Here is a 25330-nt window from a genome sequence, read left to right on the forward strand (position 1 = left end):
TTATTAATGTAATCATCTTTAGTTTTTAAAGTAGATTGTAGTGTATATATATTAAACACTTATGAATATTTATAAAATAAATTTTAATTCTCATAGAAGCTACGTTATCTAAAAGAACAACTAACATTAAGAATTATAAATAAAGCTATAAAAATATTAAAATATTTCTCACTATTTAAACTCGTACAACTTACTTCATTCATATAAAATAAAAGGGAGAACAAAATTACAATCGCAAGCCACTTGAAAGAAAAATAAATGAACTAGTCAATATTCCACAAAATAACTTAGAAGAAAAAACCGTGGAAATACGCTCTTCGCTTTATCTGTCCCTTCTGACCTACAATTTATTCGATGCTTTTACGGTTGACTTAAATGCCAAAGCATGGATTTCGAGTCGCAAATCAAGTTTTTTATCTTCTACACAAAATCGAGATTTGGAAATACTGATTAATAAAAGTAATTTGCCTATTTACGTTGTATGGAGGATTTACGAAACAAATTTGAATTTACTAGAATAATTAATTCGACACGTTCGGTACAAAAATTACGTGGCCAATTCGGATTTTAACTTTGTTATCATTCTAAAGTTGTTTATACGCAGTTTGTAGATAACGTGACTCCATTAGGCAGCCATAACGGTCACGAGCCGCTTCCTTTTATTACTTTCTGCGATGCTTCCTGTTGCTTCTTTTTTCTCTGAAATATTCTGCTAATTAAGGAAGGAGTGGAGGCTGAAGATTTCCTGCTGCTCTAGCAGATTACTAGCGACATCTCTGAGAAAAATGTAACTCCCTGGTGGAATTCATTTTTGTGGTCCAACATTTTATTCTGAAAAGTTAAAGCGACGCAAACCGCGCTGTGTTTTGTAACTAGTTAAACCATTTTACGTTATTGCAAACACTTTAATCAATTTATGCCAGTAACGTTATTTGCCTGAATTGGTTCTAAGATAACACCTTCAGTGTCGGACAATAGAACTATTATGTGAGTAGCTTCATCTTGTTCGATATACGAGGGAACTAACTGGCATAATACGATCAGGCTATGGATCTGAGAGCCGAACTTGCATTGAAATGTTATTCCACGTTTGATTTTGATCGAGATCGACGTCTGTGTATTATCTATTGAAAGCTTTTGCAGTTTGTCAGCCAAACAATGAATAGTTTGCCAACTTGCATGTACAAGTGTTTGATTCAATAAATTCTACATTCTGTTAATACGAAGCAATTGTTATTTGTATTTCTATCGTATTCGCTAGTTTTACGATATGAATAAATTGAATAAATTTGCTTATATTTTTAACGGTATGCTACATGATTGGATTATGTAGAGGATTGGCGTCGGTTCGTACATAGGTACGCATCAAATTCGGAGCATTGTTATGCAAATACCCGTGGCTCGGTTTGCTAGCGTCAGTGGTACAAGACAAAGCGACGTTGACGACCGACATCGGCTGTTGCTATCAGCTCGACATCCTATGGATCCACTCGACTGGCCCTCGTATTCTGGCCTTGTTATAACGCTGTATCATCGCTTCTCCCTCGCTCTACATGTCGGTTGCTAGACGACGTATATGAATCGATTTGAAATTGATGAGCGTGTTTGAATGTATTTATACTGCATTTTTTTTAACGGATTATACTATATGTAATATGCATAAAATTTAATGGGCTTATCAATTTGTGTTTGTAGATTACAATAAAAATTAAAGATGTTTTTTATACATTGAATACTCTGTTTCGTGTATACAGCACATACACCTAGCATATTTATACTGACACAGTTCGCACACCTTATTTGTGGCGATTCAGTTATTGCAAAATTTAATTGAAATCCATTTGAGAATTTCCGCGTTTACATTTAACAAACATTCAAACATATTTAACTTTCGTATTTACAATAATAGTAAAATATATTTTATTACAAATATTAATATGTGCATAACCTTTGGGCAGTCAGCAAAATATTATATGCTATTCCTTTTGAACGTTTTCAAAAGAATTCACGCAGGTGTGTCGGAAACGCATAGAATTTCAAATTGCGTCTCGGTTTTTTTCCCTCTTGGGGCATCTCGGCATCAGTCAGATGCATAGCCTTGAGATGCAAAGTGTGAGGAGAGCGAGAGCTTTTTATATTTGCGGCATCTACGGCTGGATTTGCATAATATTGCTTCCTTAACATTACTCTGTAGGACTATGAAACAAAACGGAATATTGATTAAGGGTTGTTTGATATAATTGGTGTTTTATTGTTGTGTAGGGTACGTTCAATTTTAATTGTTAACCATGGCTGAATCATGGAAATTAAAATATTTTAGTTTTTCGCGTATTAAGAAATTCTAAATCAGTAAATATTAAAGAGATATTAAACAAATATCTATTATTATAATGCGATGAATATACGTCAAATTTATATTATAATCTTTAATATTAGATGCGGTTTTGATTAAACTAATACATAGCAAAAGCCACAGCAGACAGTTATATGACATTAAGATAGAATTCTATGAACGTAGCTTAGACTCCGTAGAATTTGATTTACAGAACACAATTGCCTTAATACAAATACCTAACCAAATATTTGTGCCCATGAGATTTGGGCTATACGTCGTATAATTCCACTTCCATATTAATTCGTATATAATAAATTTCAGGTATTCTAATCAAAATTTCCTCAATACAAAATCCTTATTGATCCTTCAGGCATATTGCCCCCTATTCTAATAAAAGTCAGAAAGCTAAATTGCCTTTTTTACTGTCGGAGAAGACAATGAAGTCGAGCGCTAGTGGAGCCCCTACTTATATGTTTGCATAGTCAAATGCGATGCTAATACGAAAGAGAGATACTGCTCCCCGGCACTTCTTCAACTTGTCAACAATTTATCTTCGTGCATTTATTTACTCGGGCACCGCGATGAGCAAAACGGCTTTGATTTTGCTAACGATTAGCAAATAAAAGACAAAATTTTGCGAATAAAATTTGGACCAAACAAACTTCGTGCAAACGTTTTGCACAACTTTCCTAATTTATCAAGTAAAATCGTAAAAAATATTTTCGGTGTTAGCAGAAAGTCCTCAATCGTAAACGATGATGGGACCAACACCTGTCACTTCAGATATAAAATGTAGATATTTCAAGTTTTGAACGTTCACCGTTTTAGATTTGAACTCTTAATCTGAAATGAGTGATGTTCCTAACCACACAAATATATTTCATAACTCAACTAGATAAATAACGATAATTATTTATGAAGTCTAAAAAGTTCCTTCTCTGCTTTGAAATAAGGTACAGTTTGCTGGTGGTAGGATATATTTTATATCCATTATCCACCCGGATAGCGACCACCGTACACTAGGTGTTTAAATCCGTCATAGTAGCCAACGTAATTGTGTCGCGTTCCGGGATCAGCCCGTGTACATTCGATTCCAACAGGCCGGAACAATTGTGTCGACTGTCGAGGGGTAATCAACTCTCGTCAGTCGACATTCCATTTTACCTCCTCCATTACCACGTGACCATAGAAAAATATATTTAATTGCGACTTAAAATACAACAAAGAGAAAACTAAACGTGTCTGAAACAATATAATCAAATATAGTTTTATTTAATAAGTTTAACATTATTGTGTATCAACCGATTCGTAAACGTCCTAACTAAATATGTAGCAAACTTATCAAGTCTAGTCAATTCCATACAAAATGACTGAGGTGACTTGTTCATACGATATTGATAGTAGTCGGATTTCTTTATTTGTGAAATGTGTCATGTAGAAGCAGGTGGTGTTTGACAGTCGGCGGGTCTCGTGTAGATGACGTCTGTTATTTGCTCGCAGGTTTATTTATTCGAAACTTGCGCCCGTTTCGGATGACCACTGTCCACTCACAACCTGTCACTGTATTTTCCTGACCCTTTATTTTCACTTGACAAGAATATTCCGAACCGTGTCCTCTCGATATTACATTCCGATAGGACTTTTTATTCGTGATACATTTTTCCAATTGTCTCCGTTGCACGACCCCGCAGTGCGAACTAACGGTATAGAATTTTCAAACAGTTTTGATTGATAAAGGTAGACAGGTTTTCGTTTTCTTTGTTTGCGAAATTAGATTCTGGAGGTAGCGTGAAACTTCAGAGTTCCACTTGATTAATGGTGATTCGGTGGGGGAATCCGAAAAAAAGAAACGAACGCGATTCACCCGATTTTCTATACAGAACGAATTATCGAATCGTTTTTACACGCCGAATTAATTTTTATCAGAAAATAAGCGTTTAGATTTAGATGCATGAACGCGATATTATCCCATTTGTCGAAACAACGCTCGTGCCGTGTTAATATTTGATGTGTTCTCGACTTTTCTCGAATTTAACGCACCGATTAAACAACACCGGGCGAAGGATTTTATGTGAATATTTAAAATGTTATATTGGTTCTAGTTAAGCGGAAAAATACGTCCATTGTTCATGTAACATCTTGTACTGTTAATTTATTGTTACTGCTTGTGTATGTAGTCGAGAGATGAGTATATACCGAGGAGAGTAATCTGCACAGGTGAATAAATATGTACGCGAGTTGGCATGGAAATAAAATTGTCTTGGAGGAAATCGGTGATCGGTTCGGCGAGAGGAGTGCGGGCGGGAGTAAATTGAACACATTGTTGCATCCCGCAGGTTGGAGAGCCATTAAAATAGAAGGATTACTTTTATGGCCCTGTTGGCCCGCTTGAGATAATATCGGTAAATTTTATGGACGTAATAAAAGGAATTCGATTTTATAACACTCATCTGTTTATAATTATACGTGTATTGTTAGGATTTACAGGGAAAATGAATTGACTAATACAACGGATTTATTTAAATAGAGCCAAGGAAGATTTTGTCAGCAATTTTAGAATGCAGGGAGGTTTGGGGACGAAAAAATTTATTTTAATCCGAAGGTGATTTAATTTACAAAACTCATAAAAGATTCCACTCACTAAAGAATAAGAAGTTGCCGAAGTTTACATTCACACAATCAGAAAGTGGGTTAATGAGATTCCCTCAAGAAAAACATCTCGTTAAAGCATACATTATTCAAGCTCTCGCAAAGTTATTCCGCGTTCACGCGTTCATTAGGCTGGCGAGTACAAACTTACGATTCCCGTAGTTACCGACACGCGCACATATCACCCGGACAAACTATTCATAAGTATTTTGGGCACTCATACCGAACACTTCAGGCTGTTATTTAAATTTATCACTCAACTTTTATCCTCTAAATTCATTGTAACAGGTAATATTTCACAGGTTATTAATTACGTTATGCCGGCATCCTCACGGTGGAACTCTTATTACATTATGTCAGTTGCAAATTGAAAAATTCCCGGGGCGTGTGTCCCATCTCTTCGAAGTATTTTGGCAAAATTATTCTCATTCATTAAGTGAAGAAGTGTAGGGTGCTCGCGAGATCGGCGACCCACCATTCACTCCTGAGTAACGAGGTGACTTCCTGTTATTAGTAATGTTGGCAAATTGTTTCACTCGCTTTTGTGCCTTTATGTAGCATCGATTTGGCGTAAAACTTGTATAATTAAATTTCTTTGCGTGATCGCGGCTTTCTCTGTTGAAAAATGGGAAAACACCTTCTGTTATGCGATACAAATGGTTTTATTTAAAGTTATTAATAGGCACTATGATATTCTTGTTAGTTTGTTTTGATCATTCGCTTTTGAAGAGAGCAAGCGAATTACTTCTTAAATGACTTAAAAAAAAAGGAAGAGTAAAATATTTTCTTTTTGGTTTAGAAGAAGTATATATAAGTCTAAACTTTAAAATACCTTTTAAATACCATTTGAATCTAGTATAAAGAATTCCATATTCTCATAAAATATCTTTAAAACTACGTGATTTATTACAATAATAAATCAAATAACATTTATCTTCGGTCAAAGTATCAGTAAACTATAGTCTTAGAATTCCTTTAAGCCCGTTACAAAATTAGGAAAGGTCGGACAGGATCTGTTATCTCGTTTAACGTCTCTCATGTCTCCAAGTGCCAATCCATTAATTAAAACTTATTTTGTAACTGTATCCACAAGATCATTGAATGTCGACAAATAGTTTCGTATGCGTAGTCCCAAACTTCTACTTACGATTATGGAGCACATCTGATAATAGATTAGCTTGATTAAACAGGAAGGATGAGTAAATTGAGGGTTGTTTACTTAGAAAATTTGGTGCGTATCAATAATATTTAACTTTATATGATTAATTTTCATACAGTCCGATAATATGTTCGTTAGAGAATATAGAAATTATTTCGATATTTATTTAGATTAAATTAATGTTAAATATAATTAATAATAAAATATGATGGATTTACAATGAAACATAAATATAGAATACAGCAAAACAAGTAACTCCGTCATGTTAAACATCGGTTCGGAAAATGCGCTGCAGCCTTCAATTTCGACATCCAATACAATCCACCCTAAAGCTTCCGCAAAGATGGAAAATCTCTCAAAAGAATAGCGTTTAGCACGAGACAAAGACCGATTTAGATCTCCTCTGGCGAAGCCTTCTATCGGGCCACTATTTACTTTTCTCAAGGGACCGTGCACTTCGTCAGCCTGTGGCATCCGAAACCAATTTTACAAAGCGCAAAACCTACGCTTTACTTCGCACAACACTAAATCCGATGCGAAGGAAATTCCAGGTACAACACATTTACATGGCAGTCGTATAATGTGAACGGGCCGCGACAATCAGCCGGGAACGGGCGACGTGTCCTACAAGTGCCTTAGGCCATAATCCCGAAGTGTTCGCGTACGTGCCACCGCCGCCATTCGGAGATAATTCCTCCTTATAATTTCCCATGCTTAACTCGGCGTAATGAAGTTTATTCGTCGCTACTTCATTGTGAGTCGTTTGCAGCGAAGGCGGCGGGGGAATGTAATCAGTTGCGAACTAATACGGTGTCGTTTGCAAAGCCCTCTCCCGCGTATGGAAATGCCTCGTTGGAGACGCCGTTAGTTCTTTTGATTGCTGACTTCTCCTTGTCGAATTAAAACTGAGATCGAGCTGGGGTGATATTGAGAAAATTAAAGGAACGTTTCATTTTCACTGATGGCCTTTTAAGGTTAATATTAGTATGATTGTGGATGCTCACGTTATGAACTTAAGCACCACCTTATTTTGTGTGTAACGTTTATTTTAATTAAGCGGGTTTCTTATCGAGGTGCGACCGCCGGCACCTTGTATAAGTACGTCTAAACTAAAACACGCGAGTCCTTTTTCGAGTGGAAACCCTTTGAAACATACCGACTTAAACCCTCAAAGAAAATGCAAAACATAAAGTGGGAGCGAAACCGAAGTAAGATATCGCCTACGATACGTTCAAGTTTACGCAAGATTGAATGCAGACCATTATAAACTTTATATTATAGAGATAGGATCGAGACTTTGATATCACGACGACTTAAAGTAGTATGATTAATGCATTTTAAGGAACGTTATACTCGCGACAGAAACTTTGACCCGGGGACCGTGACAAGACTCCGCGATATTGTGACAAAAACTAATTAAATAATTAAAAACAAAAATAAACAGGTATGTAATAGTAAACGTACTTTTAATAAAATATAATAATTATATTTTCATAATATCCTTCAAGCTAGCAAGTAATATTGCCTGCATAGTACATATAATCAATGGCAGACATCTTCACTGTTATTATAAACTGAATTTTCATAGTTCCGTCTTGCCACGATAATACAATACTGACATAAAAAGTCTCAAATTAGGCACAAGCGTCACTGACTCGAGGACTGTAATTCGCGAAGCCACTTGCTGCGTCAGCGAAACTTGTTATCAAATGCCAACCATAATGTACTTTGTACATTATTAGCAGATGTTACGTCGTGTTTAACATTTCGTAAAGATATTTAAAAAAAAATATTTAGCTTTGTAAAATTTTATAAATATACAGCTCTTCACGCCTAGTTGATTGTATAATAGTAAAGTGTACTTATAGTGGCAAAAAAGGAGAATTTTGGTATCACTGTAATTCAATTTCAAAAAACATTTTATTTCTTAATAATATTTTAATTTGTAAGTTAAAACTTCTTTTTAATTTGTCCCAATGTCTTATTTCTCTCATCTGTCAAAAAGTCTATTTCAACTTTGATTTCAACTCATCAATGAACTCATCACTATAATATTTTCCCATCTCAATTACTGAAAAAATTAAACATAATATACTAAGCCATCTGTAAGAATAAAATCTTTTTAAAACCGTTTGACACACTAGAAAATCCATTACTGGTATACATAGCAAACAACTCCTTTGCAAAATTTCCCTTAGTACGAAATATGGTGAGTAGTGCAAGTCCGCCTGCGTCATTATTACGTCTTACACCGCTGACGCTTTTGCTTTGGCCTTGATGCAAATTAAATTGCACTCGAGTTTCGCTGACTTACCCACATTGTGTTAAGGATAACTCGTTTCTCGTCTCTTAACAAGGAACGCCCAATAATGAAGAGATAGATACGTAAGCGCTTGGAAATCTTTCTTGTTACTTTAAATTTTATTATGCCGCAACATCTGTGTTATTCTGTAAGTTTCGATAGCTCAGATGTAGAAGTTGGTTTAGAGGTTGTTATTTTTGAAGATGTATTATTATGGATTGAATTCTGACTTAGACTAGCATTTTTTTTTTATTATGATACCCTCCTAGCAATTTTTTTTTTACAGCGGCCAATGTCACCGGAGATCATTCAGGTAAACAGGAGGTATTATAATGCACAAGTGTGTGCGCAATACACAGGTGCATTATCTGTTCCTCCACTCTAAGATTCTTTAAATTGAGTAAATTTTGAAGGATATGAATATTCGGCGTTGCTTGACATTACCACTTCTTTAAGAGACTCTTAATTGAACTCCACAATGATCTCTTCATTTTAATAGGTATATGCCTTTCCTTATCTAAAAGTCCAGCATGTTTCCATTCCAAATTCCAAATGACAGAAATAGGGCATACAGTTAATCTTATATTCTCTGATTAGATTATTTTTTCATACTGCAAATTTAAACTAAGATGGACGTATGAGCATATTGCGATCAGGCCTGCAGAGGTTTTAAGATTTGACGGGTGACAGCACTGTCAGGTGGAATCTGTAGCTGATATTAACAGTGTTTGGAAATGACGAATATTGCAGTTTCCATTTCAACGTCTATTGGCATAGAGTTGTATAATTTACGAACTACTTTCAAGTAGACGTTAATGGAAATTATGTGCTTGTAGAGTTTTAGTGGTTTGGCGTTTTGCTGCAATACATTGTTATGTGCTAAGTATACGTGGCTGTTTTGAAAAGATTTGATTGTATGTATCCGTCAGTGCTAACATTAGTTTGCTGTCTAACTAGTTTCGTAGTCGTATCCAAAGATATCGCTATAATATAAATATTTCGACAAAATTCGCACTAAAAAGTGACATACAAAATAACAATAAAGTTGGTCGGTTTCCCTGACCATTGCAAAAAGTGCATAGTTCGCGGGGTCCTGAGCACAATACAAACTTAAATTGTTCGTGAAAACGTTATGCACTCGACGGTTTCAATTTCCTCGCGAACTAGCCGTTGCAGATGTTCGGACGACACTCATAAATATGATTTGAAAATCGTTTTATGTATAACTCATAAACTTTTATCTTCAGCGCCGTCGAGGCTCCCGCTCTAAATGGTTTCAGTTTCGAGCACAAAAGCAGTAGACGTTTTAATATCGGACCGTCTGCTATGTATCTGCTAGTGTAAATTTCGTTGAAGCAAAACTATCAGGGTGCACGCCACCTCTGGTTGGTCAAATAATATCGCCCTAATGGCTAACTATAGCCTAATGTATTTCGTCGAAATGGAACAATGTCGGAGGAGTTGCAGCCGGGTACGTCGCACCGGCGTTGCGATTTAGATAGTGCACACTGCACAGGGCAGTCAGGACCGTCGGAACTACTGGCCACGATATTCAATTCCGGTTTATTAAAATCGTTATTATGGTGTTATGAAGGCTCACGATTACTTACGGCCAGTAAATACGCCAAACTTTATGCTTCCGTTTTGGAAGTGGAGTTGCAATTACGTTTTGATTTAAATTGCACATTAGGGTAAATAATGTTGTCGGCGAATAAGGTGGCCGAATATTTACGGGTGGAAGAGTGCGACTACTGCGTTTGTGTGGCTTACGTTTGAAATTCAGATGGCAGTGACCATGTCTAGGAGTTAATAAAATAGAGTAGCCAAGTATTTAGAAAATACGAATAATTGTAAATGGAAGTACTGTCTGCAGTAACAGGGACTGTTTCAGTGGTGTAATTGTATTACCGTACGACTGCAATGCAGAGGTTTCGGGTTCGATCCCCGGGTCGAGCAAATCGATATTGGGTCTTCTACTCAATATTAGCCCGGAGTCTGAAATTTGTGCTCGATATGGCGATAGGCTCACTCCCTATCACATCATGGGATAGAACACACAGGCGAAAAGTGGGTGCCCTGAATTCACCTCTGTCTACTCCTTCGATGATAAAGGCGTGATATGTGTGTGTGTGTGTGTAAAGATAAATTTATATAGACACACATACACACATTCACGCCTTTTATTCTGTTTATATCAATTAAAATACAATATGGATATTCTAGGCTTACAAAGTATGTAAGTTCATTATGTAATTGTACTTAGATGTGTCATAGATGTTGATTTTTTTGTATTAAATCAGGTTATGATTTTATACTATAATAAATCACGCAAAATTTAAAAAAAATATGTTAAGTTTTTTATAAAATGAAAAGCTTTATTCGACGTGTAAAATCTATTGTAGGATTTTATCTAACGCACATTTATGCTTCGTGATGATTGTTTATTTTCCTAGAAACTTGATTCCATGTCAATATATATATTTTTCGAACACTCTCCAATTCCAAGAAGGGAGATCAGGTACGATCGGTTACGAATAATGTTATTTTCCGAACATTTGCAAGGTATATTTCCTAGAACAGAGAAGGGATAAACCGTACTGAAAAATTAAATAAATTCACATTGACTACATACTTACATATTGTTAATTCTATAGTATATTTAAGGACGTATAAAAATGTGGTTTTTGATTGTTTCTTTGCCTGGAATTAGTGTTCTAATTTTGAAAATTCTTTTATTTATCAAAAACTATTAACTGTTATTTCTATGCTTTTATCCCCGTTAAGGACCTTTACGGACGGAACCACGAACGGAAGCCAGTAAAATACATGAAATTTATTATTCTAAACGATATCGGTCTAAGACCTATCACGCAATCTTGCCTTGATTATTTTATAGCTTTATACAATCGGACAATGTAGTTATATTTTGAAACTTCTTTACCAATTTTTATATCTATCAAACACTAGCTTTTGCTCACGGCTTCGTTCGCGTGAACAGTTTTTCCGGGATAAAAGTCCCGCTATTTATGTCCCCGGGATAAAAAGTAGCCTATGTTCTTCTCAGGATCTCAAACTATTTCTATACTTCATTTCATCGGAATCCGTTCGGTAGTTTTCGGGGCTATCGCGTTGAAACAAACAAACGCAAAGGGGAACTTTGTTTTATAAAATGTAGGGATAGCTCGTGATTCAGACCTTTCTTGCAAGAAAACTCCCACTGTAAACATTTCCTAATAAAAAATATCTGGCCTATTAATCAAGGATTTCGTCCCTGTGTCATAGACTATATATGTAATTATATTGTGCGGCTTTATCCCTTGTTGCAGCGTTAATTTTAAACAAACACCTAAACATCCAAACATTCGGATGTCTATAAAAATAATAATACAAATAATATTATATTCCAACAAATTTAAACCAAAAAAATCCTGCGGCTGTCGCATTATCCGATTCAAATAACAAAGAATAATAGACCAATTGAATACAATGTGCGTTTGCAATAATTACAATCCATTAATCTAGAACGGGAGAGCTTTCCGTTACAGGCCACAAATTAATTACACTGTGCAATGTAGATTATCGTCTGAATAATTATTACAAATGCATTATTTTGTTGTGACGAATTGTTTCCTGCTTTGATGTGGCTTGACTGCCGGGTTGAAGGTGTGAAAAATATTATAATTATAATACTAGCCTTGTAATATCCCACTGCTAGGAACATGCTCCGTCTACTGAGAGGCCTAGTCGGCACTTTATATTATATATTGGAAATTCAAGTTTCCTTCATTTTATATCGTTTCATTAAGTGAATTTTGTATCAGCAAATGAGGTCTCCCAATAAATAATAAATTAGTAATTTACTCATAGTATGGAACATGAAGATTGTAAATAAGAAGCATATATTTCCATAAAATATCGCTGAACCTGCAACATCAGTTTATCCGTTACTCATTTCTAGAACGTATTATTCTGTATCATCGCAGTTAATAGTCCAATTGAGACATAAAAACTAGTTTAATTTCACTTTAATTTATAATTAACAATTTAGTTAGAATCCTTGACAGAACATAATCATTTTTATCAACTTGCTGTTGATTTCATAGCAGTATAGTGTTTATTGACAATACTAGCGTCTGCGCGTCGCCTATTGAATTAGAGATAAAAATAATTTATTAATGCAATAAATTAAATTCATTTCAAAAACTGTTTGTCACGATTGTCATACAATAATTAACTAGCGTTGCATAAAATATTCAAGCAATCCGATGGTGCCATGTCAATTAATTAAAATTTTCCATTCAAACTGAAAGCATTTGCTGTAGTGGTAAATAATTATGCAACAATAGGTACGATTAAGTAAGATTGAATAATTATTTGCAACAACTCATATCAAATTCACAATTAATATTAAGCATTCGTTAATTTCATTTAAATGAACCAGCGTTTAACCGTTTAGGTTAAAAACGTTATCTCATTGTTGGGATGTTGATTGTTATTGTGGATTATTCAGGCCGAATCAGGGATATTGATCGATGTTTAATTTGCTATCGTATTATTCTCGTAAAAATAATATACGATTATAACATTGTAATAGAGATCATTTTCGGATGATATAGTTCGGAGTGGTATGCAATAATCATTTAAAAAAGGTACTTAGTAGAAAAAAAATCTATATTTTATATTTCCCAAATTTAAATAAGTATCCATAAGTCCGCGTATATTTAAAAATATACGTTTTTTAAAGCGCTACAAAAATATATTTATTTTTTAATGGGGCTAGTTCCCACCAGTCGGAAAGTATATTTTCTAAAAACGTTTTTCTAGACCTACGCAATGGTATTTCCATTATCTCATGGTTACTCTGAAATGGATTGTCGGAAACTCGATTTCCGGTGGGGGCAAACATTTGCTTAAAGACAGGTGTTCGTTCTCGGGTTTGATTGTTTGTGGTGTGCTCTATGCCTATGCTGCAGCTAATCCTGAAGTGGGTGAGATGTTGTTGCCAACCTGCAATGCACGCAAACACCTTAGTATTATTGGGCATTTATAAGTAATGAGGACGATTTCGGATTTTGCTTTATTTATAAAAATGTAATTTTGAATAAAGAAATTGTTATTTGTAAAGTAAAGCTTTGCTTGCATTTAATACGATGCTTACTAAATACAGAGTACACTTTGAATCAAAACCTAGTATGTGATATATACCATTTTCTCATAATCGACTTCAAATGTTTTTGATTATCGTTTCGATTGTACAGTTTTATATATTTCTCGCGATATCTTCGCCGATTGTAAATAAATATTTTATAATGATTTCTTATGTTTACGCGAATTTTAGACATTTAAATTAAACAATTTTTACGGATTTTGTCGCATTTTTTTATATTATAATTTTCTCTCGATGTTTCGAAGGCTTTGCAGCCTTAGTGGTCACGGGAAGGTAATCAGTATTTTAATTATTCAGTTACGCAGCTTACATCTGGGGTGGTCCTATATAAATTAGATTATGAATTTATTTAAGGTATAAAATAAAAACGGATGATTCTCAGGGGATGACGGTACACGTATCGCGGGTGAGTATTACTAGTTGTATTAGAGATTGTTAAAACGATTGTATCACTTGAGCATTTTTTAAAATAACCTACTTGCATATTAACATTTTTTCTGTGAGATACATTATTTATTATTTTTTCAAAATTTTATTTATTAAGGTTGCTAAAAAATAACAATATTACATACTAAAAAGCAAAAAATAAATCTAGACTAATTGATATTTCAATGACAGGTAATCACAACATGCGCTAAATTAACTAATGAAATCGTAGGATAATTTTTCAGATAAAGATAGAAAAACTATCTTGTGGTGGTGGTCGTTATATTTTTTAATTGAGTCTAATCAGACTTTATTTTTTAAGAGTATCTATGATCGTAATCATTAATCTACGTATAGATATTTTTTGTAGAAAATAATATCGTTATTATCAAACTAACAGAATTAAAATTCAAAGTACATACATTGAAAATATTTACTTCTCTAATCAAACTACAAACCCAACAATATATTCCAATTAGAAACTGATCACATAACCTGCCGAGCTATTTTTGTCCTACACTTCAACAATATTTACAATTATGAATTAGTTAATATTATACGACAACCAACACGTACGCAAATACAGGATACATAATCAATAACCCGGAATATGGACGTGGCTTATGTAATTATTAACTAAGTACACAGCGGCCTCTATCGCGCCATCCTTGTACTCATTCGACAAACAATGCCAGTTGCACACCGCAAACAAATAATGCGCGATGAATTATTGCCTGTGTTACGCTAATGGTGACTACGTAACGGTTGCATTTAGTGCTAACTTTTTCCTGTGACTGCATCTAGATTGACGAAAAAAAATGTAAACTGATATTTTTTATATCTTTGGGCGTTCGTTTTATCTTTGTTATTTCATACTAGGTATTGCTCACGTATTCGCCTGCGTGTAAATCCTTTCCCGTTATTTCCAATGGGACCACATAATCTGTTTTAATTGAGGACAAAATCTGTCCGTATGCCAAATTTCATCTAAATCTGTTCATCTGTCCGTGAATATATTTCTAACAAACATCGAAACAATTTCACAACTTTTTGTTATAATTAGTAAGATTATCAATATTATTTACAGATACAGGCATGTTTTGTAAGAGACCACTTTATATTCAAATTCAGTTCCATTTATTTTCTTAATAAAATTCTATTTGCCATGAAGTGAATGACATATAGTGAATCTTAAGCTGTACCCATGCAACTTACTTTTTTATATTTTTCTTAATATGCTACGTTTAAGATTTTATTTACGCAATCTTCCAAATTCTGTTTGTTATACGTAGCCAACAATCGGCAAAGGATCACCTGATATTAAAATGATCATCGTCAATTGCCGTCCATGAACATCGATGATTTTAGACAAATGCTTCACCGACTTTGAGAAGAAAGGAGAGTAAGGTTTGCTTAAATGGTCGCCGGGAATTCAACATTTTCCAAGCAATATGTACCAGACCGAAATTCAGTTCGAATATTTCGCACCCCACATTAATCTGTTAACTAGGAATTTATTTAATGCTGATATTGAAATCATTTGATTTGCAGATAAATATAATCGAAATAGTATTTGTGTTTCGTTGATTTGCTGATTTTTATACCAAAAAATAATTTGCCATTCCCAAAAAATAACGGCGAAAATTTGCACATATTATATTCGTATTCGGATTTTTTTAGGTATATCTGATGAAAGTTTTATTCTCAATTGTATGCAAGTTTTTACTACTTTGGGCGCCAAGGGACTTCATTCTTTAAGGGTATATTTGAATTTCATGCTTTAAATGCGCATAAAAAAGAGACTATATTTTTGAAAACGAAATATTTATTTTTGTTTGGTATTATGAATCTCCCGGTGCGGGAATCCGACTCGCACCTAGACAGCTTTTTATACTGTATGACATATAGGTTTGTAACTTAGGAACGTAGTGTAAAAAATAATGACGAAACTAAGCATGAATACCACAAAAATGTATTATATTATCACAAGTTCTATAAAGCGTCTTAATCGGCTCAGAACATTCCCGTAAAGTTGAGAATTTAATATTTATTCGCTAAGCCTCTTACGATCGATTCGATGAACTAACATCGAACGCACGTTGTCATCTGTTAATGCAATTATTCGATACATCGACTATAATCGATTCTCTATGTAGTCGAACATGTGCGCACTAATTAGCTACAGTAATAACGTTTTACAAGAACCAATATATCGGCAAAACCCTACAACTCGGATAAACTGCGGCTGATGTCTAAACATCGCACCAACTAGACAAGTCTACTAGGGTAGTAGGTTTAATAAATAAACAAGGCGTGTGTTCAGCCCGATAAGGCTCAGTGGGAGCGACACACAGCGACGAGCCGAGACAGTGCCTCCCTTCACCCATCTTGGCGAACCACGATAGACACCTAGACGTCGACGTCATTATACAAAATTACGCCATCCTATTGTCTTTTATTTGTGTCAGGTCGCAAAATGCAGTGGAGCGACGCAACGAGGAGATTAGGCTGTCTAAATTCCGGCTTAAATTTTAATCGCCGGTTAAAGCTTACCCGAATGGAGTTTCTGGGTAGATTATATTGGAAATTTTGGCGTCGTTTACTTGAATGTACACTGTGTTACGTTTAATGAAGAAAATATTTGAAAAGTTTTGTTAATTGTTGCTGCGAGTTGTGAAACGCTGTGCTTAAGTTGTTTGAGGTTATTCGCGATGTTGTGCAGTAAAGAACGGGAATTAACGCCCATATTTAAGGTCAAAGTATTTATTGGCGGATATTTTTTCGTATGGCTTCGGTATATTTATTAAAATAATCTTGATGGTAAATCTAATGTAAATTTAAAACTGACACTAAACACTTTAAAACTAAATAATTCTTGAGTAACTTGTAATGTTTGTCCGATTCGGTATATATTAATGTAATATAAAATAATTGTTTTTGTGGAGTTGTTCGGTTAAAGCCTATTCCCAAAAAAAAAAAACTGGCGTAAATATACCGCGTAGAGGTAATATAGCTTCCTATGACAAAAATAATGTTCAAATCGTCTCACTAACATCGCTCACAAATTTATGACTATATTTTTATAGCAAAACATTTCTTTATTACTGTACATATTTCTTTTAATATATAGCTCATAATTTAAACGAAAAGCGACTCTAATATAAAGATTACATGACCTTTACAACGTACGTATGTTCCAATCTCGGATCAGAATTTCCATACACTAAATTAGTGTAGACAAACTGAACAAACTTGGTTGAAATTCGCGTGGTTATACAGATGTGAACTGAGTGGTTGGCCCGCGGCTCTACATAGAACATAAGCCGCTGACTACTTGATGCACTTGTATTAGTTTTATGCTACGTAGCCTTGTCTTTCTACATGAAGCTTGGTGGTAACTTAAACTTTATTTGATGTACATGAAAAAGATTTTGCGATATGTATCCTTATGTTAAAATTAACCTTTAGACTAAAACTATTTTGCGTATTTCATCGTGGTTTTTTATTATAATTTTTTCCCGTTCGGAGCCTGTAGCCTTCATGGTCACGGCGCGTGTTGGTCATCCCAAAGGTCAAAGACATAATATCTACCGACATTTTATAATTATGCAAAATTTGATTAAACTAATGACACTGGCCAAAATATAGTAATATAGTCGTAGAGCAGACGATGCGCAAGCGTTGAAGATTGTATGTTTATGAATTCCATGACGTTCAGCTTCAGTGGGGTACACTCCGCATCAGTTTTACGGTGGGTGTTATATTTATTACCACAGATTCTATGTGCATAAGTATTAGGTAACTAACGAATTTACATCAATAATAACATTAAATATATAAACAAATACAATTAAATTAAATTGAAAAACCGTTAATAAAGTATTTCACGTACATTATTGCATCAAGAAACTCGCTAAGAATGTTCAATTACATTGCATAGAATAAACATTGAAATGCTCAAGCGGTCCCTGTTTATAAAGTCAGGAGTTGACGGACTTGAAAAATACAAAAAAGAAATTATCCAGCCAAGTGGTTCGTTCAGGAATTGTGAACAGCTAGCCGCGTTATTTTTCACTTGGCTTTATTTTTACGCGCTACATCGACGGACCGCCATCGAACGGGATTCTAATCAATTTAATTTATCAGGGATCCCCTGGAGGCGGCCATTCACTTCATTTAATGCGCGTATTTTGCGGCAGAGCTGATTGTTTTGAACCATTCGGCTGTACGGTCCATTTAGATTAATTATTGGATTACTTAATTTCGTTGCGGAATATTTATACCGCACCTACTTGATTACATAGCTATGAATTGATCGTGGCCGGGATAGCGTTATCTCGTTCTGTTCGTGTAATTTCAGAATTATTATCTCTTGTATATCCTGTTATATTTATTATATTTAGATATGAGATGTTATTAACTGTAGCTTTAAATTTGCTATCATTTTTTAACCGTGGAACTACTGGACGTAATAAGATTAAACATCTCGTAGACGTGTCTTAGGATGGTGAGCGCAGTGGAATATTAAACAATGTAATTCAAGGTGTTGGATGGTGTTTCTACTGTTATGGTCGAATCGCTTACCATCAAGCAAACGGCAAGCTTGTCTCGTCATTCGTGATAATAAAAAATATATATTACATTGTCTACGAACAATTTGCCGGCGACTATACAACATTGTTTTATAGGTTCCTTTAGAAAAGTCTCACAGTCGCATTATATGTGACAAAACACCTATAGGGAAAGGCACTAGTATTGTTCAACAGTCACATGAAAGTTAAGTTAAGAAAAGATAAGTATGTCTTTGTAATTTGCGCTCCAACTTAATTTTTTTTTATTTAAGTCTTATTAAACTAAAAATGAAAAATTATTTTATGACAATTGTCCGGCGAAGGCATCTGGTTATAGTCGGAAAAAAGCAAATCAAGAATGACATTGTGGCCAACTGTCTCCAAAAGTTGTTTGCTACTTTAATTCTCTTTTTATATATTAAATATGCCTATTCATATTTATTAAAAAGAAAAATTATATCAGCGCCTATGCGAAGTCTTATTTTACAATATAAGATATTCAGTATAATAGGTGTTTTTGTTAATATAATACGTCTTTTTGTCCTGTCGGTTTTTATTCGGTAATAAAAAAGTAAATTATTGATTTATATTTAGTTTTCTCCTTGCGCTTTACAATTCGTATCCATAGTCCATACCATTCCTACAAAAGACCAGCACCAAACCCGCCTAAAAGTCCCTCGTCATCATGTTTTCCTACTTTAATTAAAGAAAAATTAATCTCTTTGAAGTAGCAATTGAGGGCCCGACCAACACAATAGGTTGTAAGTTATATTGCTCCATTAGGACAAGGACTCGGTACTAATTTTGTTCTGTATCTGGGTGTGGCAGGGCTGCATTCTATGTGTTACTGACGCAAAACATCCTAGAAATCCACCATCAAGACATACTTGTTTGCCCTTGAATAAAAAAATGCTATAATAATTCTATAAATTATTTCAAAATTTTATCGGAAGCAAATAATGTCTTGAAATATGAATTGGCCAGTGTGATTGGTAACGAGGCAGTATTTTCTCTATCATATATGACTAAAAGATGTTTCGGAATTAGGCTTCCAATTTATAGCAATACAAACCTCTGTGGCCTAAATGAGTAATCTCGTTACACAACCCTGGGTAATTTAGCATTTTCATCGTCAAAATATACTTCAGACGACTGATTTACAAAGCACCGTCTTATTATAAAATACTAGGTATTACCCGTTGTGTCGCTTGCGTGAAAACTCTTTCTAGCAACAAAAGTCGCTAAAATATTTTAGTGATTCATAGGCTACATAGATCAACGGTACGACGCCCACGCCATCTTTTTTAAAATCAGGAAGCAAATTCATTTTAATAAACTTTCCCATGTATAGTATACATAAGATAAAATCGACATGCTCGTAACAACTACGTGTATATGACGCGATATTGATGTAGATTAATATAGAGTCTAACTAATTTGGGAAACATAATATAGGGATTCCAAATTCCATATTGTTTGCTTTATAAATTGCATCATCGATCGTAATCATGTAACGTGCGTTGCGAGCGTTAAATCAACCTAATTTACCAATATTCACGTTTAGCGAAATAGCTACAATCTCAGTATTTAGCAAGGATTTATATGGATGGCTAATATCGCGTTGTGGCGATCACGTCAGTTCCAGAATCCACCCGCCGTAACAAGCATTAATTACCGTCAAGATTAAATAAGAAAGGTGGCAATCGATGAGCGGGAATAAGGGGGAATTACGACAGAGGCAGCATTTGTCCCGGCAACTAATAAAGGAGACAATATTGCACTCGATACGTATAAATGTGCGAGCAGCATTTGGGGCGTGATATTAATTTCGCCAGTAATTGCTATCGGTTTCCAGCCGAGGCTGCAGCCATGAGCCATGAATACGGGAGTTACCGCTATTTGTTCCTGACGTTGTGGTTTAGGGTTTTACCTCGAGCCCGCTCCTATATTTATTTTCTTCGAGTTTCGTCCAAACACACAATAGCCGTGTGGATTATCGGGCTCGTTTCGATAGTTCGGGTCCAAAGCTCTGGGAAACAATGGCCTTATTTGAAATAACACTATTGTGCTTTAAGCGTATAATTAACATTCTCCGGTATAAATTTAACCTTTAACTAAGTTTTCCTTTCGATTGCAAAAAGACCGAGGTAAACATTAGAGTAAATTGGCCGGGTTGATTTGAATTTGAATTAGTGATGAATGTCGTTTGAACTCTAATGCAATTGAGTGGAAGTAAAGAAAGCTCAATGATTACATTGATTGCTTCCACTATTATCGATCTTGGTGCAGCAATGTCTTTGAGAATAAAAAGTTATTGAATAATAAAAGTAATAAGAAGGCAAATAAAGAAGACACGACGAATAAAAAAAAAACATTCAGATAAAGACTTGCAATTCGCAATACCTTAAAAACAATTTCTATTGGAACTATAAAGTAAAGGTTAAAAATGAAAGCATTTATTAGATCCAGATCTAACCATGCAATTACAGTATCAAAATCTAGTTATCCATAAATTAAATGAACATGGTCACGGTTGCTGCCAGTTGAGCTGTTTAAGCCCCATTGTGCATAACCGAAGAGGGACAGGCTCATGACCACTAAATCGCCGTAAGGTAAATTAATATCATCATTTAATTACCGTCTAATTGTATGGAAATAGACGGCTATGCATCATGCGAGATTGTGTATACCAAGCGGGCTATTTTGCTACTTACGCTTTGGGCTATTAAAGATTTTGCTGACAAGTTTGATAGATAAAAATATTTATCACGTATATATGACACGTATGACAGTCAAGAAAAGAAAAAATAATAATCATAACCTTACAATAAAAATCAAATCCTTAAATAATATTCAAAAAGTCAATCAACACTACTGAACTGATTTCGATAAAATTTGGTATGGAATTAGTTTTAGACTCTGGGAAGGACATAAGCTATTTTTATCCCGGAATATCTATAGCTTGAGTTTAATCCTTGAGAAACTTTTTCCCACGGAAGCAGCCGCTAGCAATAGCTAGTTAAATATAAAGCAACGGTATACAAGCAACCACTATGCTTTAGCAGACAAGGTAGACGAGTATGGGGCTAGGAAAAGGGAAATGAGTAAAAAATATGGAATATTATTCATTATAGTAGAGGGAAATACACAGCGCTTCTATACGTAAAAAATGATGCACATCTTAACTAAGAAATAGAAAGGATTAGAAGGATTATAATTCTTCTTGTAGCACTCCTTATAGTATCACGCTCTCCTTAAAATTTTTGATTAAATTCGTCGATAAGCTGGTTCCGATTCTGTCTCTTTTGTCTCAGGGTAGCAATAGCAATAAGTAAATAATAATTATTAATTAAGGAATTACTTTTATGTGATTCAATAGTTTAATTAAAACATATAAAATTAGTACTACAATAATATAAATGTCTCAGAGGATAATAGATGTGAAATAAAGGTATTAACTCCGATGCTCAGCCCAAGAAACATATTTGTGTCATAGGCCAATATGATGCTGTGAGACCGTCAGGCTCTCCGTAGTTCTTGCTAGATGCAACATAACATTCATAAAAATTGTTTTGCTTTTTCTTTTTAACAGATTTATTTTTATCCAAAACTTATACATTAAGACAATAGGTATGAAATCTGATAATACTCAGTAATTAGAGTAGCTGTAATAACTTTAAAATTAAAAAATAAACTCAGCTTGTCAACAGCAGCTTGACATAAGAAATAGGAGAAAATCTATCCAAAAGGACTCGCATAAGAGAAACCTACCAAAGTTCAAAATCACATATGTTGCATAAAATATAATTTTGGTAGTCATCAAACTTTACAAATGTAGTTTTTATTAAAATGCAGACAATGTCGCGATTGTTGGTTTACTGTACAACCGACATATGAGACCACGTTAAACTATTTATAACTCAAGAAAAATTCTGTGCTTCTTTTAACGTACAGCACAAAATGGCGAACCTTACTTGATGGCAGACTTTGTTGACTTTCATGTAATCCGTGACACTTTTTAGGGCTACACTATCGACAGCTGTTTTCTTTTTTGCACGCCAACATTCGACCTGAATTTGTTTTAGTTTTGTAAAGCGTACAATGTAACACCGTGTCAATGGAAACACGAGAAAATTCTTTCTCAACCAGCAAATTGAATGTTTTAAATCGATTCGTGTGTCAAAAAGCACCCGTAAGCTTATTACCACATTTTGTAAAGAGAATTGAGTTGTACCTCTTTTGCAAGAGGAAGAAAATAAGGCACATACCCTTATAGATAAGTAGGACGTAACTCCATTCTATAAAGGGCCTCTCAACTCGGTGCTAGCGCTGTGCTTCCAAGTTTAAAAGAGCTACCGCGTCTCTTCTATCAGTGTGGGATTGGAGCAGATAGGGGTTATCGGAAGCCGCATGGGAGGTCAATTATCGATGGTCGGGCGGTACATAGTCGGCTTGATGCGCGGTGTGAACTGAAGCCCTCGTTATTTTCAATTTCCATACACGAGCGCCCTTCTATATACGTTTTCATACGTATGATATGCGAGTGTATTAACCCATGAATCTTATAAAGACCTGGTCTGATTTAATAGGACGGTACCTTCTTGAAGTTGTTTTTTATTTGTTATTTAAATATTTCTTATGCTTACTTCGAATTTATATATAACATATTATGTAAATAGCAATAACATAAAGTAAATTGTATATTGCTAAGTTTATTTCTTCGCCTCTTAATTATTAATAAAATAAATATTAATAATATCACTGTTTTTGAAACTGGAAAACATTTTATTATAATATAATATATTACTTATTTAGTACTACGGAGGTACAGAAGTCCCTCTCGCACTTAGCCGGTTTGTTGCTGTTCCAAATTGCTAAGGAAGGTGTTGTAACATTTCTGGCAGGACCTGTAGGTAGCGCGGCCGTCGGAGTACAACGAGAAAATTGTATTTCCATTTTTACAATTTCAATTTAGTATTAATTCGAGTCCCGGGCTCGCTCCGCGCGCCACCACATGTAAAATATGGATCGGCTAAGTGAAATTAAAATGCTCTATAAATTGTGATTTTTGCAAGTCCTAAAGTGGAGAAAGCTTTTATTATTTATCGCTCGCTCGGCAGAGGCCACCGCCCGTTTACTGAAATCCGCTGTTCAATTCAATTTACTCGTTTAAAATATTAACATTAATAAATAATGTGTGAACAATTTGTAAATATCTTTTTAATTTTTTATTGGACTTTTGACGTGTTCTGCATGAGTCATGAAATTTATGTATTTATCTTTTGCCTGACGTATAAGAATAAAGTTTTATAAGTAACATTGGTTGTTCTGGCAAAGACTACGGATTCTGACATCACTGGGATTTTTTCCCAGCCAGACAAGTACCCATAAAAAACTAATAGAATACATAATAAGAATACAAACGAAAAGAAGTGCAAACAATTTAAAAACTTTCGAAGCAAGTTTAAAATGGAGCAAAACAAATATAAGCGTCATTAGATTGCCGGTTCCGATGCCGTCGCGCAATCAGTGAGACAGCTCGTATCGGCTTGTCCTCTCTTCGCAGCGCTCCGTGCTGACTCGTTTCTAATTTTTTACTTTACCTGATAGTTGTACGAATATTTTAGATGAGGTAATAAAGAGACATTGCATTAAATTTAAAAATGTTTGAAATAATTTCTATTTTCTATTTGCTGGATGTTTTTTGGTTGGTACTAAAAAGATACGAATCAAATTCAAAGAACAGTATTTCAGTTAAACATTCATCAATAAACAAGGAACTGATCTAATAAAAAATCTCAACACCCACAATCCCTAGAGAATCATAGATGCGTTACCTGTTTTTTAAAAAAGGATATAAGGATACTCACTACACGAAATGCACAATCAAGATGTCATTTTTCGTTCATGTCATTAGACTGTGTGGAGAGAGTCATAATTCCATGTCTACAGCATCATTCTACCACTTTTATATGTAATTTTAGTAATTCTAGTTCAAAGATTTCCCATTCGTTGCAGAGTATCCACGTTATCAAATAGCCAGATATTTATTATTACCTGGATATTTTTAATAAAACTTTGTTTCGTTCTTGTTACAGGGGCTTCGGTTTTATCACATTCGGCGACCCAGCTAGCGTAGACAAAGTTTTAGCACAAGGAACACACGAATTAGATGGCAAAAAGGTAAGATTCAAAAATTACCGTTTTTATGATTAAGTTTTAGATAAGTATAATGTAGAATGAGATAAGGATTGAGAGGAAATAAAAATAGATGGATAGTGAGAAAGGGAAATGCGTAATGTGTGAAAGAAGAAAACACTATAAAAATTGATCGAAAAACACACACGATTTTAATAATATTGCATTACTTAGATCTATAAATATTTAAAAGTAAGTGATGGACGAAATGCTTTGTATCATGTTTAACTTTTCTCTTCAAAAACATCGTAATATTATGAACTAGTATTTAAGTATATAACATTACCTAGGTAAATATATTCCGAAGCTATAATTAATAATAAATGTAATATTCTAACCTCGTTTGAATACCAATGCACTAAATCCTCGGATCCTTTTGTATTACAAGTGAACAAAGTCGAGGGTAAAGGTCGTTGGTGTAATAAAATATAGAAAGAAATTCAACAATAAAGTTTGATCCGCAAGTGAAACAAAGTAAAAAACTCTGGCGTGGGTTGCGGCCTACAAAAAACGATTTACATTT

At 34.5% G+C, this 25330-nt stretch overlaps 1 protein-coding gene across 3 annotated transcripts in view; it reads left to right on the top strand.

Moving 5' to 3' along the window:
* Positions 1–25330, top strand: part of LOC115448475 (RNA-binding protein Musashi homolog Rbp6) — a 476181-nt gene that overhangs the window by 183143 nt on the left and 267708 nt on the right. For all 3 annotated transcript variants that reach the window (XM_037439533.1, XM_037439531.1, XM_037439532.1), the window contains exon 4: positions 24708–24792. In XM_037439533.1, coding sequence (XP_037295430.1) covers positions 24708–24792 — 85 coding nt within the window. The remainder of the gene's footprint in view (positions 1–24707; positions 24793–25330) is intronic.

The sequence above is a fragment of the Manduca sexta genome, chromosome 17 (assembly GCF_014839805.1).
Source record: "Manduca sexta isolate Smith_Timp_Sample1 chromosome 17, JHU_Msex_v1.0, whole genome shotgun sequence".
NCBI lineage: Eukaryota > Metazoa > Arthropoda > Insecta > Lepidoptera > Sphingidae > Manduca > Manduca sexta.